General features: G+C 46.6%; 1 protein-coding gene across 1 annotated transcript in view; it reads right to left on the bottom strand.

Moving 5' to 3' along the window:
* Window positions 1-278: 278 nt before the first annotated feature.
* The window catches only part of SCP2 (sterol carrier protein 2), a 97607-nt gene continuing 75198 nt past the window's right edge, over window positions 279-22687 (bottom strand). The window contains exons 13-16 of the mRNA XM_068238983.1: window positions 9775-9865; window positions 4722-4851; window positions 3969-4048; window positions 279-883 (exon numbers count right to left, since the gene is read on the bottom strand). Coding sequence (XP_068095084.1) covers window positions 788-883; window positions 3969-4048; window positions 4722-4851; window positions 9775-9865 — 397 coding nt within the window. The 3' untranslated portion in view covers window positions 279-787. The remainder of the gene's footprint in view (window positions 884-3968; window positions 4049-4721; window positions 4852-9774; window positions 9866-22687) is intronic.

Here is a 22687-nt window from a genome sequence, read left to right as displayed (position 1 = left end):
AGTAGACTTATACTTGAGTCAATACAAATTCCAGCTTAAGAGGGTTGAATATTGGAGTTGACTTATACACGAGGTTGCCTTGTATTTGAATATATACGGTAACCCACTGCAAGCTACAGGAGCGGCGGAGAGCGGCATAGATATCAGCTTCCTGATCCTCCCAGACACCCCCCTCCCCCTTCAAGTTCCCTTTAAAAAATGTAAATGTAAAATTGTGTCAGTGATGTAGAGAGAAAACACAGCTGTGTGTAAAAGACAAACAAAAAAAAAATGTGCAGTGAAGTTTAGTATTTTTTTTTAATTAAACGTCATTGATACTATTAACAAGTTAGAGAAACGCTGTTATATGAGTGTCTTGTAGAGTGCAGGATTCCTGCCAGATTACCTGTCTGATCAGTGAAATTAGTATAACTATCGCCGTAATAATAATCTGCATCACAAATCATTCAGGTCCATTAGTGGGAGGGGGCAGAGACAAAATATAGACCAGATGAGATTGTTACAGACGACCGATGTCATTTCTGGAGAGGTCTGCGATACCCACATCCCAGGTATTCCTATGCTATCCAGGGTACGGCAAGAATGTGTTTTTTATAACAGGCCCCTCCAGAAAGGAAGAGAAAGATGGCTCGCCACTTCCTGTCTGCAGGAGAGGAGCACTTCCTGTCTGCAGGAGAGGAGCACTTCCTGTCAGTCTCAGGCAAGTTCGCTGGCTTCAGGCTCAGGATATCGAAGGATGGGTTTCAGCTGGGATTCAGCTAGTGGTACGATGCAGCTCATTGATGCGTTAGAGCTTGGCCTTCACTGGCTGTAGCTGCAGGCTCTGCAGTTTCATGGCCAGCCCCATGTTTCCAGTGATCTTCAGCTTGCCCTGAAAGAAAGCCTGAGAGAGACAGAGGTGATCAGCAAAGACAAATTTATCATGTTTAACAACTTGACCACGGGTTGTTTTCACCTGTCAGCACTCGTTACTTTCGTCTGCCAATAACTTTATTACGACTTATCACACATCAATGACCTATATTTATTTATTTTTATTTAAGTATTTATATAGCGCCGGCATATTACGCAGCGCTGTACAGAGTATATTGTATCGTCACTAACTGTCCCTCAGAGGGGCTCACAATCTAGTCCCTACCATAGTCATATGTATGTATCGTGTAGTGCATGTATGGTCTAGGGCCAATTTTTTGGGGGGAAGCCAATTGACTTATCTGTATGTTTTTGGGATGTGGGAGGAAACCGGAGTGCCCAGAGGAAACCCACGCAGACACGGGGAGAACATACAAACTCCTTGCAGATGTTGACCTGGCTGGGATTCGAACCAGGGACCCAGCGCTGCAAGGCTACGCCACCGTACTGCCCTTATCTTGCTTTGTTTGTTGCAAATTAGGTTTTTTGGGGTTGATACTGGTTTTCAGTTATTACCTCATTTCTATGCATTATAGGGAAATGCAAGAGACAAAAAAGAAAAAAAAAAAAAACATAATTTCTCCAATTCTATCCCCTATAGTTTTAAAATAAACAATGCTACTATAGTTAAAACCCACACATTGTATTTGCCCATTTGTCCCAGCTATCACAATATTTAAACAATATATTATTTGGAAAGAAAGGTGTATTTTTTGTTTTGTGTTTCTTGTACCCTACCAATAATTACAAGCCCTTATTTGCTAAAATAACAGTATTGTGCCCTCATTACATACATATTAAAAAAAGCTCAGACCCTAAAGTAAGTATTCATGTATTATTTTTTTTTAGCTGTTACTTTGGTTTTGAAAATGTGTTTATGTTTGGTAGTTACATAATTCGAGGCATGTTTATTCATTCTAAGGCACGTCGATTGGCTCAGGGAACACATGTTCCCCTTCACCAATCGCTGACATGTAAATCATGCCTTGAACGAGCGGTGGGAGTGCGCCCATGCACAAGCACCTGCTACAACACTGGATGCGTATACACGACCGCAGCTTATACTGAAAGTGTATATGCGTCCAGATAGAATTAAGTAATTAATCTGCATAGTAGAGTGTGGCTTAGATCTCACATATTATAAAGAACATTCAGTCATGCTCAGGGCTAAGCCACCTACAGACTTTCAGCCCTGGTCATCTTATATTATCTTTAGTACCTGAATACATTTATTGTTGATAGATCTGTACTCCTATTTTGCCCACACATATGTCTGAGTAAAAAGCAGAAGCTGACTGTGTTCAAATACCATTCACAAAAAATAACGAATACAGTGCTCACACTGTGGTTTAATAAATGACATTTTTTTGACAACCAGATAACTACCAGATTGTTTTGGAATGACTGCTGTACAGGCACACAGTTCGGCTCCCAGGTGATATTGATGTGACTTTCTATGGAAAGGGGAGGGGCACAACCCAAAGGTGCACCACATTGTCGGAACCTCTTTTAAAGCCAGCAGAAACTAAATACCTTGGTTTGCGAGCTGGAAACATGCCTATATCTAAAGCACTCTTATGTTAAAGGATACCCGAACTGACATGTGACATGATGAGATAGACATGTGTATGTACAGTGCCTAACACATAAATAACTATGCTGTGTTCCTTTGTTTCTTTCTCTGTCTGAAAGAGTTAAATATCAGGTGTGCAAGTGGCTGACTCAGTCCTGACTCAGACAGGAAGTGACTACAGTGTGACCCTCACTGATAAGAAATTCCCCTTTCTTGCTCTCAGAAGCAATTTTCTGCTAGGAAAAGGTTTTATAGTTGGAATTTCTTATCAGTGAGGGTCACACTGTAGTCACTTCCTGTCTGAGTCAGGACTGAGTCAGCCACTTACATACCTGATATTTAACACTTTCAGGCAGAGAAAGAAAAACAGGAACACACCATATTTATTTGTGTACTTGGCACTGTACATACACATGTCTATCTCATCATGTCACATGTCAGTTCGGGTATCCTTTAAAGCCCTCCTGCTTTGTGTAGCCGATTACTCCTGCAGGAAGAGAAAGTCCCTGGGCTGACTGCACTGGAACACACGGTACAGGTTCCAGGTAGAAAGTGAAGGGGCTTGTGCTTACAGTCCGTTTTACAGTCTTGCTGAATTTTCTTTTTAAACATTTGGGCAGCCCAAATACAATTTTTGGGTGTACAAAACAGACACTAAGCACTCAGGATCTGCTGATGCACAGGACTGGACAAATGCGGCTCTCAGCTCGCTGCAGCGCGAGGATGAACTAAGATGGCGTGCTCACATATATAAACATATTTGCAAGTCCAATGGAAAGAGAGAGAGGAGGACTGGCACCGCCTTCTTCAATACCATGATGCTGGCCCTTTAAGAAATTGCCTTACCGCTTGGTGTTATTTATTAGATGCTATTTGTCTTTGCTGATTGGGACCACTAATAAGTCGTCCCTGTTCAGATCGCCAATAGGCTTCCGTCCACCAGATTCCACCGTCCACCAGATTCCATTTAGTTGTTTTTGCAACTATTATTGCCGATTTTAGCGTAGTCTTTGTATTTACACATATAGGATCTCCATGGCACCAATGGGGAGGTCCTCCCCAATGGACGCTTTGTGCGTCTGGTTGCCATGGTGACCCTTCTTTCTGGCGGCTGACATCATGTTAAAGTGCCCTCTGCACAGCTGGCTGAGCGTCAGTGGTTTCTATGTCCACGGAGGGGCGCGGTTAGCCTGCGTAGGCGGAAGTGCCACCGCAGCGTGAACTACTGTATTTAATTCATTAAGCAGATCGCCCTGCCGCCTTTGATCTAGCAGTGAACAAGCGCCAGCAGCGTGAAACGGACGTTCGCTGAGCATCTTTGACCTTGCGCCCACCTAGCCACCCATAACTGAAAGCACCATATGCTATTGTGTGTTTTACATTCTACAATAAACTTTTGAATGGCAGTGCCAGTCCTCATCTCTCACTTTCCATTGGACTTGCAGATACAATTTTTGCAGCACTATTTTAGTTAAAATCTTACCGTCTGAGGATTTATCTTCCCGGTCATCAACGCTAAGAGGTCAGAGTCCGCCATGGTGATGGTACAGTCTGCTTTCTTATCTGCAGCACAAACAAAACCAGCAATATACATTAGCCAGTATTTTCCATAATCTTCAGTAAACAGCTGTTACAGCAACCTAAGGTAGCCATACACTATACAACATTTAACCCAATCTGACATTTAAACCTCGAATTGGGCAAAAATTGTGTTTATCGCCAAAGCACATCAATACCGCCAACGGCCCCATGATCTATATTCAATGATTGGGGATGGAGGTTCTTTGCCTGACATCACAAGCGATATTGATGGTGGGACAGTCACCGATTGAGCGGGACCGTGGTCGACTAATGTATGGAAAATGTAAGCACTATATAAATTTGTCATAATGACAACAATAATGCAGTTATCAAAAAAATATAAAAATTGCTGCTGGCAAGAAATACTTTTTCGTGCAGATGCCCACACAGGAAACTTATCACAGTGACAGGATACAATGTCAGCGCGTAAACAGAATCTGGCCACCGGATGATATTAAAAGTATAAGAAAAAACTTTATTGCAAACACACAGCACAAACAGACAATGGTTAAGAGGGCGGGCCCGGAACTCAGCGTTTCGTGGAGCGATCCTCTTCCTCAGAGGCACAAGTTTCATCCAGTGCCCAGATTCTAATTGTCCACAGCACAATCGTAATAAATAGTAATTATTTCAGCCAAGCCTTATGGAGACTCACCTGAGTCATAGAGCACGGCTCCCTTCCCATTCTTCACATCCACAATCCACGACGCCTCCTTTCCTCCAGGCCCATCCTTTACCTTAAAGGCGAACACGCCTCCGATCTTCTTCACAAACTGCTCTCCTTCCTGAGGGAGCCAATGACAAAACAAACTAAGACTAGAGGCCCTTGTAACAGAGACAAAACAAAAATCTGTCTGCACCATCGCCTGTATGCTGAAATAGCAAATACAATTGTAGCGCTCCTCTATAGTCCAACTCAACCTTTCTACCCTGGAGGAACCCTGCAAATAACTTTTGGATCTCAATGAACCCCTGCAAACAAGGTTTTGATCTCGAGGAACCCCTGCATATATTTTGCAGGAGGCATGGTCTTTAAAGAGACTCCGTAACAAAAATTGCATCCTGTTTTTTATCATCCTACATGTTCCAAAAGCTATTCTAATGTGTTCTGGCTAACTGCAGCACTTTCTACTATGACAGTCTCTGTAATAAATCAATGTATCTTTCCCCTGTCAGACTTGTCGGTCTGTGTCTGGAAGGCTGCCAAGTTCTTCAGTGTTGTGGTTCTGCTATGAACTCACCCTTTCTGGCCCCTCTATGCACACTGTCTGTGTGTTATTTAGATAAGAGAGAAGAGAGAAGCTGCTCTAATCAGCTGGATAAATCGTCCTCTGAGCTGGCTGGGCTTTCACATACTGACAAATTACAAACAAGGGTAAAGCTGTTTGCAGGAAGAAAAGAGCAGCCTGAAACTTCAGTGCATGGGGGAAAGAAACACACAAATGATCTCTTGAGATTCAAAAGGAATGCTGTATACAGCCTGCTTATGTATGGATGTATTTTCTATGTGTGGACATACTGTACATCAACCTACTTCCTGTTTTGGTGGCCATTTTGTTTGTTTACAAACAAACTTTTTAAAACTGTTTTTAACCACTTTTAATGCGGCGGGGAGCGGTGAAATTGTGACAGAGGGTGATAGGAGATGTCCCCTAACGCACTGGTATGTTTACTTTTGAGCGATTTTAACAATACAGATTCTCTTTAAAGGGGCAATATGGCGAAAAATTGTAAAATGTATAGTTACATAGTTATTTGTTACATAGTTATTTGGGTTGAAAAAGACATCTACGTCCATCGAGTTCAACCAGAGAACAAAGTACAACACCAGCCTGCTCCCTCACATATCCCTGTTGATCCAGAGGAAGGCGATAAAACCCTTACAAGGTATGGTCCAATTGGCCCCAAAAGGGAAAAAATTCCTTCCCGACTCCAGATGGCAATCAGATAAAATCATTGGGCGTTACCTAGTAATTGTAGCCATGGATGTCTTTCAACGCAAGGAAAGCATCTAAGCCCCCTTTAAATGCAGGTATAGAGTTTGCCATAACGACTTCCTGTGGCAATGCATTCCACATCTTAATCACTCTTACTGTAAAGAACCATTTCCTAAATAAATGGCTGAAACGTTTTTCCTCTATGCGCAGATCATGTCCTCTAGTCCTTTGAGAAGGCCTAGGGACAAAAAGCTCATCCGCCAAGGTATTATATTGCCCTCTGATGTATTTATACATGTTAATTAGATCCCCTTTAATAATAATCCCCTTATATGTGCAAACATAGACAAATTAGAAGTAAGTTTTCCCCAGAGTAAAATGAGCCATAAATTACTTTTCTCCCATGTTGCTGTCACTTACAGTAAGTAGTAGAAATCTGACATAAGTGACAGGTTTTGGACTAGTCCATCTCTTCATCGGGGATTCTCAGCAAGTCTTTTATTCTTTATAAAGATATTCCCTAAAAAGGATTTAAACAATGATGCTGACACAGTTTTTTGGCAGTTGGACAGAGCAACTGCCATTCACTAAGTGCTTTTGAAAATAAATAAATCCCTGAGAATCCCCTATGAAGAGATGGACTAGTCCAAAACCTGTCGCTTCTGTCAGATTTCTACTACCTACTGTAAGTGACAGCAACATAGGAGAAAAGTAATTTATGGCTCATTTTACTCTGGAAAAAAATGTACTTATTTGTACAGTATATGTTTGCACATATTTTTAATTTTATAATTTTCACCATAGTGCCCCTTTAAAAGTATGTGTGGCTGTTTATTTCACTACCACCTATTACACTGCTACTCATACTGTCTCCTGAGTTCCCAATTTAGTGCTTCTTGTTACAGTTCCACGTATTATAGTGGGCTCTATTATACTTCCCCCACGATGGGGTAACATTCCAAGGAACCCTTGCAGAGTACTTAAAGTGAACCTCCGGACTAAAATCTACTCAGCAGAACTGAAAAGTCTTGGTGTTTAACAGTTTCACAGCATCAGAACTTTGTTTTTCTTACCAAAGCATCATTTTTAGCTGCATTTTTAGCTAAGCTCCACCCATCAAAGGAAACTGCCCGGGCTTTTTCCCTGATGCTGTGCAGAGCATGATGGCATTTCTGATGATGTTGTTCTCGTTGCCTAGTAACTGGGAGGGGTGATCAGCACACAGGACAGTTGGAAATGTGTCTCATGCTCCCTGTCACCTCCTTTCAACCAAAAAGAGATTACCTATCTATTTTAATTAACATAACTAATGTAACTTAATGACAGTATGCTTGTTTAGGCTGAAGTTCCAGGAACCCTGGTTGAGAAAGCTTGGTCTAACTAGTATTTAATGCTGCAAGGAGAGAAATAGGAAAACACTCCCAATCTTACTTAAAGGGGAACTTCAGCCTAAACAAACATACTGTCATTAAGTTAGATTAGTAATGTTAATTAAAATAGATGGGTAATATAATCTCTTGCCCACACTGTTTTAAAAGAACAGGAAAACGTTTGTGATTTCATGGGGGCAGCCATTTTTTTGGTTGAAAGGAGGTGACAGGGAGCATGAGACACAGTTCCAACTGTCCTGTGTCCTGACCACCCCTCCCAGCGTTGCGCTAGGCATCAAATCTCAAATTCAAAATAAAAAACAAAACAAATTTGCACCAAAACAGCAGAAGGAGAACAACAACATCAGAAATCCCATCATGCTTTGCACAGCATCAGGGGGAAAATGCCCAGGCAGTTTTCTTCTGTGCAGCTAATGAGGCTTGTATAAGAGAAACAAAGTTCTGATGCTGTGAAACTCTTAAAGAAACACCAAGCCTTTTCAGTGCTGCTGAGTAGATTTTTAGTCTGGAGGTTCACTTAAATGAGATAACAAATAATAACCGACTCCTGTGTACTAAGAAAAATGTGCTTTATTTATGCGCGGTGTACACTGCACGGGAAAACACTGAATGGTGGAGCCGTGAATATTAGGACTTCAGCTCCCTCTTCTGAGTGCCGTTACTTTGCCGCTTCATTGGGAGTGAAGTGCTATAAGAATATTTGAGACTTCCTAATACTGACTAACGTCAGCTGCCTTTACGTCTGCACCTCTATACGGACAGCGGCGATAATTTTATGATTGCATTTTATGATTTTGCAACTCCATTCTAAAAGTCAGAAGGAGGTTCTATATCAGTGGCTTCAGATTTTTTGGGGGGGCTCAAAAGGGGCACAATGATTGGCAGATGGGGCTCACCCCCCCCCCCAAAGAAAGGAGCAAGTGCGGCATACTAAGCGCGCCTCGTCATGTAATGCCAGGTATAGGTGCCACCAGTATAGGTAATTAGGTAGCACAGTGGGCGGCATTGGAGGCCATGGTGACGCTGCGCTCCAGAACTTGGAACTCAGCAGTCGGGTGAGTACTTCTCCGCCCGCCTGCTTGCCGCCGATATATGGGGGGGGGGGGGGGGGGAAGAGAAGCAGGAGGGGACCCAGGTGAAGGAGGGGGATTCTGGCCCCCCTCCCCACCTCTGTCCCCCAATGCCCCTCCTTCTAGCACTGTTTCCCCTCCTGCTCTGCCGCTGTGGGGTTCAGGAGGGGCTGACAACAGGTCAGCTGGGGCTTGAGTCTGGGTACGCCCCAGTGTGGAGCCGCCACTGTTCTATATACACCCATATGCCGAAGAGGAATCTTCGTGATCTGTCCAATATCCTTGTGCGATCTCGCAGTATGGGTGTGTTTTATGAGCAAATCCACGGTGGTTGTGTCAGAAAATACAGGATTGGTCCATTCTCCCGCTCAGTGTGCAATAGAGACATTTTGAGCTCTTATCTATTTTTATTGAGTACATTTATATTTTTTTAATTTTTTTGAAAATAAAGTGAATGTTGCTTAGAGCGCAGGAGTCTGTCTATTTATGTTTTCAGATTGGGGGTGTTTTCTTACTTCTCTCCTTGCAGCATTATATACTAGTTATCTAGTTATACATCTATTTATGTATGCAGAAATAATTATTACTGGGGTGTGGAGCGATGGGATCATTACGCCCTGCATTTATAAAGATAAAGAATCCTGCGTGTACCAACACAGTACAATATTTGTATGCGTGGCAATTCTGGTTATTCATGTTCCGGTGCCCACAGATTAAGAGCCCATTGACACGCGAGTTTCGCTGGCTGGCGTGAACAGACCAGCAGCTGCCTGAAAAATAAACGTTACCTATAGAAATAGAACGTAACGTTGGAGACAGTTCACACAGGTTGTTCATTTGACTTCTGATGTACGCCACGGTAGAAAACGGGTGAATGCAGCTTGTCAGGGTAGTGGCAATCACTTGGTGAAACAGAAGCATTTTTTTCTGGCATCCGGGAGGTTGGGGAACACTGTAGGACCCAGAACCCCCCCTCTCCTTAGGTAAGTATCTGGCTTTTTCATTTAATATCGTTTCCCAATCACTTTAATGATCTGGTTCTCCAGCAATGTCAGCGTGGCAAGCAAAGGCTGAATACTCCAGTGCTCTTTGGATTATTAGCCCTAGTCAGTGGTTGAGACTTTACCCTCCCCCCTCCCCGGGGGTTCATTCTGGGGCATGGAAGGTTTATTGCCCTCGGCAGAGATAGGCACAGGCTGCCTCTTATCACACCGACACTAACTGATAAATAACTGATCATGAATCGCAATAATCTGTCGCAGGGGTCAACTAAAAATACTTTGCAAAAGTTGCACAAGAGATACAGGCACCTCTGAAAGCTTCTTCTCAATCTCCTTGAACACGGATTCGGCTTGAAACCCATCGGACGCACTGGTCGGGGCCATCTGGATTTGGGTCGATCTGAAAACGACAAAACAGGAACTTTTTGATTTTTGGACAACATCCCACATGACAAAACATTAATGAGGAACTGTAGTGAAAATAATGAATAAAAGTGTGTTTGTGTGTTTTTTTACAATATTCATTTATAAAAAGATTTAGAAATGTACCGTACATTTCCTCACCCCTATTTATATCCTGGAATTTATCACAGGTGGTGACATCTTCAGTCCTGTCAGGCAATCTCTGCGGAATGTTTGTTTCTTAGGATTCTGAAGCCAGTGTAAATAATGCCTGGTTTCCCAGAATGCTCTGGGAGAACTTTGCTTAGCTAAACAGCATAAGCCGTGACATCACTGGGAGGGTGGGGCTACATACCAGTATACAGCAATATATAGATTTAAAAAGTGTTTTATGCTGCCCCCCCCCCCCCCAAAAAAAAAACTGTAAAAAGTAAGCATCCTGAATAATTTATTGCATTGTACTATATGTCACTACAGGGCCTCTTTAACCTTTAGCCTGCCAGATTTTTTTATGAAAAAAAGTGACTCGCCTGTGCAGCTATTTTGGCATACTGATGACTGGATGTGTTGACAAGCTCTACATATGTTCCACATTAGTCAATAGGGGTTGTGTTTGAGGGCAAATAATTGAGATCTGACACAGAATTATGGTACCTATGATGACATTTTATGCAGCTGGCAAATGGACTCATCCAATCTTGGAAGCGCGGGATTGGTCCATTTTCAAGCTGCATAGCTTTCCACAACATTTGCATAATTCTGCATCAACTTATTTGCCTATCTCTAGCCAGCTGAAAAGAGAGGTCCAAGTCTCAACTTCTTACAGTGGAGTGAAGGAATAAAGTGAAATACACCATATAACTGTAAAGACGAACCAGAGGAGCAACATGCATAAATCCAATAAGCAATCATACCTTTACTCCAAAAAGCAAAAACAGAAAAGCGAAAAAAAATCGAACACAGAGAAGCAAAAAGCAGAACAATGCGGAAATTCTGCAGTTTTGGCAGAAATCACCTTAAAAGCGGATCCGGGATGAAAAACTAACTATAACAACTAACTTGTCTATATATCTTATATAAAGTTTAGTAACAGCTTCAGCAGCTTATGGTTATTTCTTCCTGTGATGCAATAAGGGCAGCCATGTTCTGTTTGTGATCATTACACACAGGCAAGCTGCTCTGCATCTCCAGCTCACAGCTCAATCCCCTCTCCTCCTCCCCTCTGCCCAGGGCTGTGGAGTCGGAGTCGGGAAAAAATGCTCCGACTCCTAATGAATTTAAAACTGTAATTAAAATAGAAAATATGATAAAATGTTCTATTTCTCAGATAATAGTCATCATAGATAATTTATACAGTAATAGCTGTGCTTAGTCCACAAAAATGAAATAAACTTAATTAGTTACTTGTGCTGCTTCAATAAAGCAGTCCGCGTATTTTTAAAGTCAGATATACACATCTGATTATGACTGTACAGTATATATGATGTGTACACAGGAATCTCTTATATATACGAAATAACATCTATGCTGTAAGAATAAAGCCTGATGTGTAGCTGTGTCACTAATAGAGATGGTCAATGAGATGGAAATAATTCTGCGTTGATGCTGATTTATGCAAATGTATGCACTGTCTTTGCTCAAGAAATCAAATAATTTGATAGGTTGTTAAAATTTGGTTTGGTGACTACGAATTAAAGGGTACCTGAGACGAATGAAAAGAAAAGTTTTATACATACCTGGGGCTTCCTCCAGCCCCCTTCAGGCCAATCAGTCCCTTGCTGTCCTCCTCCACCACCTGGTTCTTCTGCTACGAGTCCCGGTAATTCAGCCAGTCAGCGTTGTCCGGCCGCATGCCGCTCCCACAGCCAGGAACATTCTGCACCTGCGCAATAGTGCTGCACAGGTGTAGTACGCTCCCGGCGGAGTGTGTGCATGTGCACTACGCCCGACTGGCTCAAGTACCTGGATGCATAGCAGAAGATCCAGGTGGCGGAGGAGGACAGCGAGGGACTGATTAGCATGAAGGGGGATGGAGGAAGCCCCAGGTATGTATAAAACTTTAATTTCATCTGTCTCAGGTTTACTTTGTTACACAGTAGTACTATACTCTAGTGATGCTCAAATACCCCTTTTCAAAATTCGAGTTTGGTCGAATTCGAATAGTAAATTATTCGAGGTCAGTCGAATATTCGAGTCGAATAAATTTTACTATTCGATTCGACCTCGGACTTCGAGCTCACTATTCGAGTCGGTATTCGAGCTCATTATTCGAGCTGACTATTCGAATTGGCCTTAAATAGCTTCCTACACTTGTTTTGAGGGTGAATGATGCAAGAAACATATTTTTTTCCAAGTAACAACAGCAAGTGATTATGTGGGGATGTTCCTTTAAAAAAAAAAAAAGGTGAAAAGAGAAGTTGTGTCCAGAATTTTGTTCAGTACTGTATATACTTCTTCTTCTTCTTCTTCTTCTTCTTCTTCTTCTTCTTCTTCTTCTTTATCTTCTATATCTTCTTCTATATCTTCTTCTTCTTCTTTTATATTGTCTTCTTTTTCTTCTTCTTCATCATCATCATCTTCTTCTTCTTCTTCATCTTCTTCATCTTCTTCTTCTTCTTCATCATCTTCTTCTTCTTCATCTTCTTCTTCATCTTCTTCTTCTTCATCTTCTTCTTCTTCTTCTTCTTCATCTTCTTCATCTTCATCTTCTTCTTCTTCATCTTCTTCTTCTTCTCCTTCTTCATCTTCTCCTTCTTCATCTTCTTCTTCATCATCTTCTTCTATATCGTCTTCTTCTTCACTTATTTCTCTTTTCAATTTTTTTTTTAAAGAAATGCAGCTATTTTTGAGCGTAACAAATAGCTGGTGGCGCACGCATGTTGGAAGCGCCATTGTATGTGCTCCCTGGCAGTGGAAACACACAGACAGCAGGAGGTAAATTCAGCAGCAGGAGGAGGAGGATGAGTGTGTGGCAGCAGGCAGTCAATGAGGCAGGCAGCGTGACATAATAGCCCTGGTACCTAGCGGTGATACCAGGGCTGTAAATAAACACAACAGGAGGTCCCAGACAGCGGTCGTGCAGCCCACATTGTGTCCAATACACAACTGGGACAACACAGTTTTCAACCCGGGCACCTCAGAAAAATTAAACCTTTTTTTTTGTAATGGTTTTGTAGTTTGGGTTTTACAACCAATTACACAGATATAGCTATTTTTTGACGTAATAGCTGGTGGCAGAGTGGCAGCAGAAGGTAAATCTGTGTACCCTGGCGTTGGGAAACACAGACAGACAGCAGCAGCAGGAGGAATGGAGGAGTAATTATGTGAGCAGCTATTGTTTGACGTAATAGCTGGTGGCAGAGTGGCAGCAGAAGCTAATTCTGTGTACCCTGGCAGTGGGAAACACAGACAGACAGCAGCATCAGCAGGAGGAATGGAGGAGTAGTGTGAGTGTGGCAGCAGGTAGGCAGCGTGACATAATAGCCCTGGTACCTAGCGGTGATACCAGGCCGTAAATAAACACAACAGGAGGTCCCAGACAGCGGTCGTGCAGCCCACATCGTGTCCAATACACAACTGGGACAACACAGTTTTCAACCCAGGCACCTCAGAAAAATTAAACCTTTTTTTTGTAATGGTTTTGTAGTTTTGGTTTTACAACCAATTACACAGATATAGCTATTTTTTGACGTAATAGCTGGTGGCAGAGTGGCAGCAGAAGGTAAATCTGTGTACCCTGGCGTTGGGAAACACAGACAGACAGCAGCAGCAGCAGGAGGAATGGAGGAGTAATTATGTGTGCAGCTATTGTTTGACGTAATAGCTGGTGGCAGACTGGCAGCAGAAGGTAATTCTGTGTACCCTGGCAGTGGGAAACACAGACAGACAGCAGCAGCAGGAGGAATGGAGGAGTAGTGTGAGTGTGGCAGCAGGTAGGCAGCGTGACATAATAGCCCTGGTACCTAGCGGTGATACCAGGCCGTAAATAAACACAACAGGAGGTCCCAGACAGCGGTCGTGCAGCCCACATCGTGTCCAATACACAACTGGGACAACACAGTTTTCAACCCGGGCACCTCAGAAAAATTAAACCTTTTTTTTTTTTTTTTTTTTTAATGGTTTTTTGGTTTTGTTTGTAAAACAAATTACACAGATATATAGCTATTGTTTGACGTAATAGCTGGTGGCAGAGTGGCAGCAGAAGGTAAATCTGTGTACCCTGGCAGTGGGAAACACAGACAGACAGCAGAAGGGCAGTACACAGCAGCCCACTGTAGGTGTAAAATGTGTGGCTGCAGGCGACGTAATAGTCAAAGTGAACCAGGCTGGCTTAGTGAGCAGGAGCCAGGAGGTGGTAAAGGGTGGTAAGGCACATTAACGATGGTTCTTAGCCAGTTCATGTCCCCCTCTCGCCGACAACAGGGGCCAGGAACTCGCCTTCCACCCACGCCTGGTTCATCTTGAGAAACGTCAGTCTGTCCACAGACTTGTGAGACAGACGTGAGCGTTTCTCGGTGACCACACCACCAGCTGCACTGAAGCAGCGCTCGGACAGCACGCTGGAAGGGGGGCAGGACAGCACTTCCAGGGCGTACTGCGCCAGCTCGCTCCAGATCTCCAGGCGCTTGACCCCATACTCAATGGGATCAACAGGGGCATCGCTGTCAAGCCCGCTGTAGGACCCCATGTAGTCAGCCACCATGCGGGTCAGGCGCTGGCTGTGACCGGTGGAGGATGCTGCTGCATGCACCTCCTCTCTAGTCACTGCTGCCGGAGCCTCTACAGTCCTGTAGAGCTCGTGGCTGAGAGACAGCAGGTCTGTGGGGCGCTTGCTGCTGGATGCAGGCACCTGCTGCTGCCTCTGTGCTGGCTGCTGGACAGTGGGGGTGGAAGGCTGGGGGAAGGCTTCCTCCAAGCGCTCAACAAGGGCCTGCTGCAAGCTCCTTATTTGTTGCGCTGGGTCTCCTCCTGCAGGCGGCAGGAACTGGCTCAACTTCCCCTTGAGGCGTGGGTCCAACATCATGCTGATCCAGATGTCCTCCCTCTGCTTCATCTGGATCACCCTGGGGTCCCTGCGCAGGCACGTCAGCATGTGCGCTGCCATTGGGAAGAGGCGGGCCACGTCTGCTGGCACATCGACGGCAGTGCTGCTGTCCTCATCCTCCTCCTCTGCCTTGTCAGCCTCATCCTCTCTCCACCCCCGCACCAACTCAGCTGCACTGTGCTGCTCCCCCTCATCAGCAGCAAGGTCAGGGACCTCCACCAAGTCCTCCTCCTCCTCCCCCTCAGAGGTGGACTGTGCAGCTGCTTGCCGCTCCTGCTGGTCCAAGGCTGCCGCTCCCTGTTCCAGCAAAGCATCGAGGGCCCTGTTCAGCAGACAAACCAGGGGCAACCACTCGCAGACCATAGCATGGTCCCTGCTCACCATGTTAGTGGCCTGCAGAAAGGGAGCCAGCACTAAGCACACCTGCTGCATGTGCCTCCAGTCATCATCGGGGACGATGGACGGGATGTTGCTGGTCTTGTCCCTTCTCTGAGCGGCGGAAACAGTGGCCAGGGCAAGGTACTGTTTGACAGCGCGCTTCTGTTCAACCAGACGCTCCAACATCGCCAGGGTGGAGTTCCAGCGAGTCGGAACGTCAAGGATCAGCCGATGGCGTGGCAGATCCAGCTCCTTTTGCACGTCTTCCAGGCTCGCACAGGCTGCAGCCGAGCGCCGGAAGTGACGCACAACGTTCCTTGCCGTTTCCAGCAGTTCGCCCATCCCCTGGTAGGTGCGCAAGAACTTCTGCACCACCAGGTTCAGCACGTGGGCAAGACAGGGGATGTGGGTCAGGTTTCCCCTGTCTATTGCGGCAACCAGATTGGCCCCATTGTCGGCCACCACCTCTCCGACTCTGAGGCCTCTGGGGGTCAGCCAAATCCTCTCCTGCTCCTGGAGTTTGGCCAACACATGGGTTGCCGTCAGCTTGGTCTTCCCAAGGCTGACCAAGTGCAGCAGCGCTTGGCAGTGGCGGGCCTTCACGCTGCTGCTGAGGCGGGGGGTTTGGCCAGGTGTGCCGGAGGATGGCAGAGGATCGGAGGAACCTGCTGCAGTTCCCCTGACCCTGCGGGGTGGCACCACCCACTGTGTTGCTGCTGCTGCTGTGCCCGCTGCTGCTCTCCCATCCTCACCCCCTTCCACCAAGCTGACCCAGTGGACAGTGAAGGACAGGTAGCGGCCTGTCCCGAAGCGGCTGCTCCAGGAGTCCATGGTGACGTGGACCCTTTCACCAACCGCGTGCTCCAGCCCTCGCTCCACATTGGCCATCACAAAGCGGTGCAGTGCAGGAATGGCCTTGCGGGCAAAGAAGTGTCTGCTGGGGAGCTGCCAGTCTGGGGCTGCGCAAGCAAGCAGCGCACGAATGTCGCTCCCCTCCTGCACGAGCGTGTACGGCAGGAGTTGGGAGCACATGGCCCGTGCCAGCAAGCCGTTCAGCTGCCGCACGCGACGGCTGCTGGGAGGCAGAGCCCTAACCACCCCCTGGAAGGACTCGCTCAAAAGGCTCTGGCGTGGCCTTTTGCTGGCACGGGAATCAGCAGACACAGCGGAGGAGGCCACTGAGGACTGGCTGCCAGAACAGGCCTCAGTGTCGGCGGCAGGAGTTGCAGAGGGGGGAGGAGCAGTGCGTTTCCGCACTCCTGCTGGTGCTGCTGGAGGAGCAGGAGGGCGGGTGGCTGCTGTTGCTGCTGCTGCTGAAGACTGTGCAGTGATGGGTGTGGTGCCACTGCCAGCACCAGATGCCTTCAGCCTCTGGAACTCCTCATGCTGGTGGAAATGTTTCGCAGCAAGGTGGTTGATGAGCGAGCTGGTGCTGAACTTTAAGGGGTCTGCACCTCTGCTCAACTTCCGCTGACAGTGGTTGCAAGTGGCGTACTTGCTGTACACAGTGGGCATGGGGAAAAATCGCCAGATTGGTGACAGAAACATCCCCCTACGGCATGGAAGCGCTGCTGCCGCCTGTCTCCCTGTGGTGGTCGGGGGGGGGGGGGGGGGGGGGGGGGCTTGGGTGCGGCTGGTGGTGGTACTGGCAGATGCTGCTGCTGCTGCTGAGCCTGAGACACCAGCAGGCTGTGGGACCTGCCTACTGCTGCCAATGCTTGCAATGATGCGCCTCCTTGCAAGGCCCACAAGCGCATCCTCCTCCTCCTCCTCAGAGCTGCTGAGGACGACATCCCCTGGAGGTGGTGGCACCCAGTCTCTGTCTGTCACCGGGTCATCATCATCCTCCCCCTCCTGAAACATGTCCTGCTGGGATGATGACCCCCCAAACTCCTCTCCTGATGCATGGATGGGCTGCTTGACTGTCGCCACAGTCTTGCTGTCCAATCCCTCATCCCCCAAAGTGCCCATCAGCATCTCCTCCTCCAAATCGCCAACAACAGCAGACAATACCCTGATGGTGCCTGGGGTAAAAATACTGCTGAGTGACAGGTCGCCAACTTGTGACGGTGAACTGGCCTCCTCCCCAGACCCTGCTGGGCGGCTGCTGCGAACAGGGGTGGTGGTGGTGAGGGTGGAGGCCTCGGATGCAGAGCTGATGGCGGGCTGCTCATCCTCCGTCATGAGTTGCACCACAGTGTCTGCATGCTTTTCCTCAATGGGACGTTTCCGACCCGGCTGGAGGAAAATCGGAGCAGGTGCTACACGCTGCTGCTGCTGTGTCTCTGCAGCGTGAGTTGCAGATGCTCCTGCTGGGCGGCGCCCAAGGCGTCCACGGCCAGTGGCTATGGGAGGAATGTTAGCCACTGACGCTGCTGCTGCGGAACTGTGCATGGTGGCGCGGCCGCGGCCTGCCACAATGCTGCTCCCTCTCCTCCTGATTCCCTTGCTGCCCTTCCCCTTGCCCAAACCGCGCTGGCTGCCACTTCCAGACATCTTCGATGTTTTGGGCGTAAAGACAAAAGTTTTTTAAAAGGGCGGGTTAAAAGTGGGGTACTTTAATGGAGTGGGTTGGTGGGTGAGGTGACTGAGTGAGTGTCCCTAGTACAGTAAGTAAGTAGTAACAGTCAGGAAGTACAACTAGAAGTTACAATAATCAGTAGTAATCACAAGTAAATTTAGTGTGTGTACACTACAGACAGTGAGTGCACGCACGCGCAAACACGCGCAGGAGCTAGCCTATGAACAGTGACTGAGTGAGTGTCCCTACTACAGTAAGTAAGTAGTAAGAGTCAGGAGGTACAACTAGAAATTACAATAATCAATCAGTAATCAGAAGGAAATAGAGTGTGTGTAGTGTGTACACACTACACAGACAGTGAGTGCACACGCAGGAGCTAGCCTATGAACAGTGACTGAGTGTCCTAGAGTCCTATAGTACAGTAAGAGTAAGTAGTAACAGTAAGTACAACTAATTACAATAATCAATCAGTAATCAGAAGGAAATAGAGTGTGTGTGTACAGTACACAGACAGTGAGTGCACACACGCAGGAGCTAGTAGCCTATGAACAGTGACTGAGTGTCCTAGACTCCTATAGTACAGTAAGAGTAAGTAGTAACAGTAAGTACAACTAATTACAATAATCAATCAGTAATCAGAAGGAAATAGAGTGTGTGTGTACACTACAGTACACAGACAGTGAGTGAGTGCACACACGCAGGAGCTAGTAGCCTATGAACAGTGACTGAGTGTCCTAGACTCCTAGTACAGTAAGAGTAAGTAGTAACAGTAAGTACAACTAATTACAATAATCAATCAGTAATCAGAAGGAAATAGAGTGTGTGTGTACAAGACAGTGAGTGCACACACGCAGGAGCTAGTAGCCTTAGCCTATGAACAGTGACAGTGAGTGTCCTAGTACAGTATAACTACAATACTAAATACAGAATCAATCAGTAGTAAAGGACAGCAGAAATACTGGTATAGATGAGAGAAATATACTAACAGAGGACAGGAGAGAACAGCTGCCCACACAGGCAGGCCCTGAGGCCTAAAGCTGTAAGCTTGCCTGCAGCAGCTGTCTCTGTCTATGTAACACAAAAGCTACTAACTAAAATACAATGTCTATCTAACTAACAACAATATAGGTGTGTATAGGAGGTGTATGTGAGCAAAAACGCTAGGTAAATGACCACAATAGAGCTCTTGCTAAGCCAAAGCACAAAGGAGCAACTCTCTCTCTGTATAAGTCTCAGGCAAGCACGGAGAAACGGAACATGGCGGCCGCTATTTATAGGGTAGGGGCTGGCCAGGGTCCCCCTCTGTGATTGGCTGCCGTCAGAGGGCCTGGGAGCCCTCTGATTGGCTCTAAGGACATCAATCTGGGCTATGACGCTATTCGAGCTCGGTACCCGAGCTCGAATAGCGCCGTTTGCTCGAATAGTGAATGGGCTATTCGCGTTTACTCGAATAGCCCATTCGAATAGCTGCAGCTATTCGGAGCTCGAATACCGAGCTCGAATAGCTGAAAAAGAGCTCGAATATTCGAGCTCTGCTGAGCACCACTGCTATACTCTACATATGCACTCCCCACAGAGCTGCAGGGAATCCTCTAAGAATGTTGTGCACATTGAACACAGAGGTGTTTATCGCCCATAAACCTGGTTCAGATTGTGCATGAAGAATGTGAGGAAGAATCTTCTCATTCCCCGGCAGAGTACCTGCACATCACTCTTACATGTACCCACACTTACATTGCCTAGGGCCTGATAGATGTTCTTTGTTCCGGTTTGTACCTTTTACAAGTACTCTTACCAAGGACTAGTTTTAGTCTGAAGGGAATAAATATAGTAGTCTACATATCCTTCTCACTTCAGTTGTCTTGTAAAATTCCTAAGCGTTGGCAGTTAAGAGACGAATTTCATGTTACATACTTTCAATCAACAGGATTGTAATATGCAAATTAGAGGAGTCGGAGTCGAGGAGTCGGTGGATTCCTAAACTGAGGAGTCTGAGTCGGTGGATTTTTGTACCGACTCCACAGCCCTACCTCTGCCTCTGAAATCTCTGGCTAGTAACCTCCTCCTCCTGCCCAGACTGAGCTCCCATAAGCCCTTGCTACAGTGCTGTGGGCGAGGCATGTTTAGTTTAAAGGGAATTAGAGTATTAAAACAAAAGAAAAACAGTATTTGGCTTGAGGAATGCCCTATAAACTATATATAAGAAACACGATTATGCAACCAGTAAAAGTTTAACATGCGATTCCGATTTACGATTTTTAATAGTTACTGCACGCTGCGTTTTTTTCTTTGGCGGTTTTCTTTTGGTAGCATCTAGGGAAAATCAGAATCGCAAATCGGATTTGCAGTGTGCAGGGGGCCTTAGACAGCAAAGCTGCAGAAATTCTGCAACGTCTAAAGATGCTGGCTGGGGGAAGTCGTTTCGGCAGAAACCGTCTTTAGACATCCGCGGTACAAAGAGAAGGCAATTGTGAAATGGCTAAAGACGTCAGCGGCAGTCTAAGGGTTAATATCTTACAAAGTATTCATATATCTATAGAATACAACAATTTACAGCTTCCGCTTCTTCACATCTGGAGGCCTCTGAGCAGCATACAAGTATTTTGGGCCGTAACTTAAATATTTTGACAAGATGCGATGTAGAGAAAAGCCTGCTATTGCTCTGATGTTACTCAAGTTGCTGCTCAATACCTATGCGCGATTCGCTGTGAAACACTGCCTTACTTTGCAGTCAGGCGTTAGCAAGAAAGGAGTGACCGATCCAGACACTAAAAACATAGCATTCCTATGAACATGTAGGACCACTCTGATTCATTGCAGTAAAGCAGTCCCCGACGCTGTCCTCCCTAATGTCTAATGTGCCCGCCCAATGCAAGCTATACATTACCTGTCCGCGGCCTCTGCTTGCTCCAGGCTTCCTCTGCTGTCCATACACACGCGTGGGGAGGACAGGTCACAGTATACGGACTGCGCGGAGATGACAGGTCACTGTATACGGACTGCGCGGAGATGACAGGTCACTGTATACGGACTGCGCGGAGATGACAGGTCACTGTATACGGACTGCGCGGAGATGACAGGTCACTGTATACGGACTGCGCGGAGATGACAGGTCACTGTATACGGACTGCGCGGAGATGACAGGTCACTGTATACGGACTGCGCGGAGATGACAGGTCACTGTATACGGACTGCGCGGAGATGACAGGTCACTGTATACGGACTGCGCGGAGATGACAGGTCACTGTATACGGATTTCTGTAGGAAAGTGAGGTAACCCGTTAAGCAGCTCAGCGCTCCTCTGCAGACATTCCCGATTCCTGTAGGAACAGTTATCGGCGAGGAACTCTTTGCCGTGAGGAATAAAGTAATTGGATTAATTAACAGGGAAGTAAGATCACTAAGCTGATTAGGGCATCCAGGTCAGGTCAGAGGACGCTTATGTCATGGCTGACGAACGCGTACAAATACGCAGGAGTGCCTACATAACGCAATACAATACCCACCGCTCTCACGTGGGTCATATCGGATCACAAGCAGGGTGGCTGAGAGGTCTGTGATTTAGTGTATGTTCGCAATTGCTGCATCCCTCACCGAGAAGTTATTTTTCTCTCCTGGGCCACCTGTGTTTATGTAGGCAAACTATTGCGTAGCTGAAATTGCAACAGGCCCGAGGGCTCTGCTACTTACGTCACCCACCCCCAGAAATCAGCTGATGATCAACTCCGCCCACCGGAGTAAATATCGGATTTACAGGGTGATCGTGTTAAAGCATGGGTCCCCAACCTGGGGGCCGTGGCCCCCTGGGGGTCCTTGGGCAGATTTCTGGGGGGCCGCGGCTTCTCCCTCTCCCCCCGCGGCCGCCGCTCCTGTTACCTTATGAGCGGGCGGCCGCTTCCTTCCTTATATTCCTTCAGCCGCGGCTCTCCTCTTCGCAGCATGTCGTATTACAGCAGCGCTTCCTGCACGGCTGCTGTAAGGAGCCAAGGGAGCCGGGACAGCGGTTCCCATAGTAACGGTGATGCGTATCGCCGCTACAGGAAGCCGCTACCCCACCTCCTTCCCTCCTTACAGCAGCCGCGCAGGAACCGCTGCTGTAATACGACATGCTGCGAAGAGGAGAGCCGAAGCTGGAGGAATATAAGGAAGGAGGCGGCCGCCCGCTCATAAGGTAACATGAGCGGTGGCCGCGGGGGGGAGAGGGCACCTCTGCTAGCTACACTGGGGCAGCTATACTGGGGTAACTACTGGGCTAACTGTACTAGGTATACTGGGCTAACTGTACTAGGTATACTGGGCTAACTATACTTGCTATACTGGGCTAACTGTACTTGCTATACTGGGCTAACTGTACTTGCTATACTGGGGTAACTGTACTTGCTATACTGGGGTAACTGTACTAACTATACTGGGGTAACTATACTAACTATATTGGGGTAACTATACTACCTAACTAACTATACTGAGGCAACTATAGTCCTTATACAGGGGCAACTGTGTTAGCTACCTATACTGGGGGCAACTATACCTAGATACCTACTTACCTTTATACTACACTCAAAATCAGGGAAAAGAGGGGAGGCTGCCGCTGCCACTAACCACGCCCCCCTCCCCCCGGGGGGGGGGGCAGAGAAAAGTTTGGTCGGGATAGTGGGCCCCGGGCTTAAAAAGGTTGGGGACCCCTGTGTTAAAGGATACATCCGGGAAAAAAAAAAAAGTTTTACTCACCGGGAGTGTTCTACCCAGAAATTTTTTCCAACCGGGCGGCATGAAAAAGTAGTCGGGTGGGATGAGATGAGAGAATGCAAGGCCGGTGCTTCTGTGAGCAACTCTGCTTCCAGCATAGGAGGTGGCGAGCCAATGACAGCAGGGTGCTC

The sequence above is a fragment of the Hyperolius riggenbachi genome, chromosome 6, assembly GCF_040937935.1.
Source record: "Hyperolius riggenbachi isolate aHypRig1 chromosome 6, aHypRig1.pri, whole genome shotgun sequence".
Lineage (NCBI taxonomy): Eukaryota > Metazoa > Chordata > Amphibia > Anura > Hyperoliidae > Hyperolius > Hyperolius riggenbachi.
Note: the sequence above shows the minus strand (reverse complement) of the source record. Positions and strands in the feature narration are given on the sequence as shown.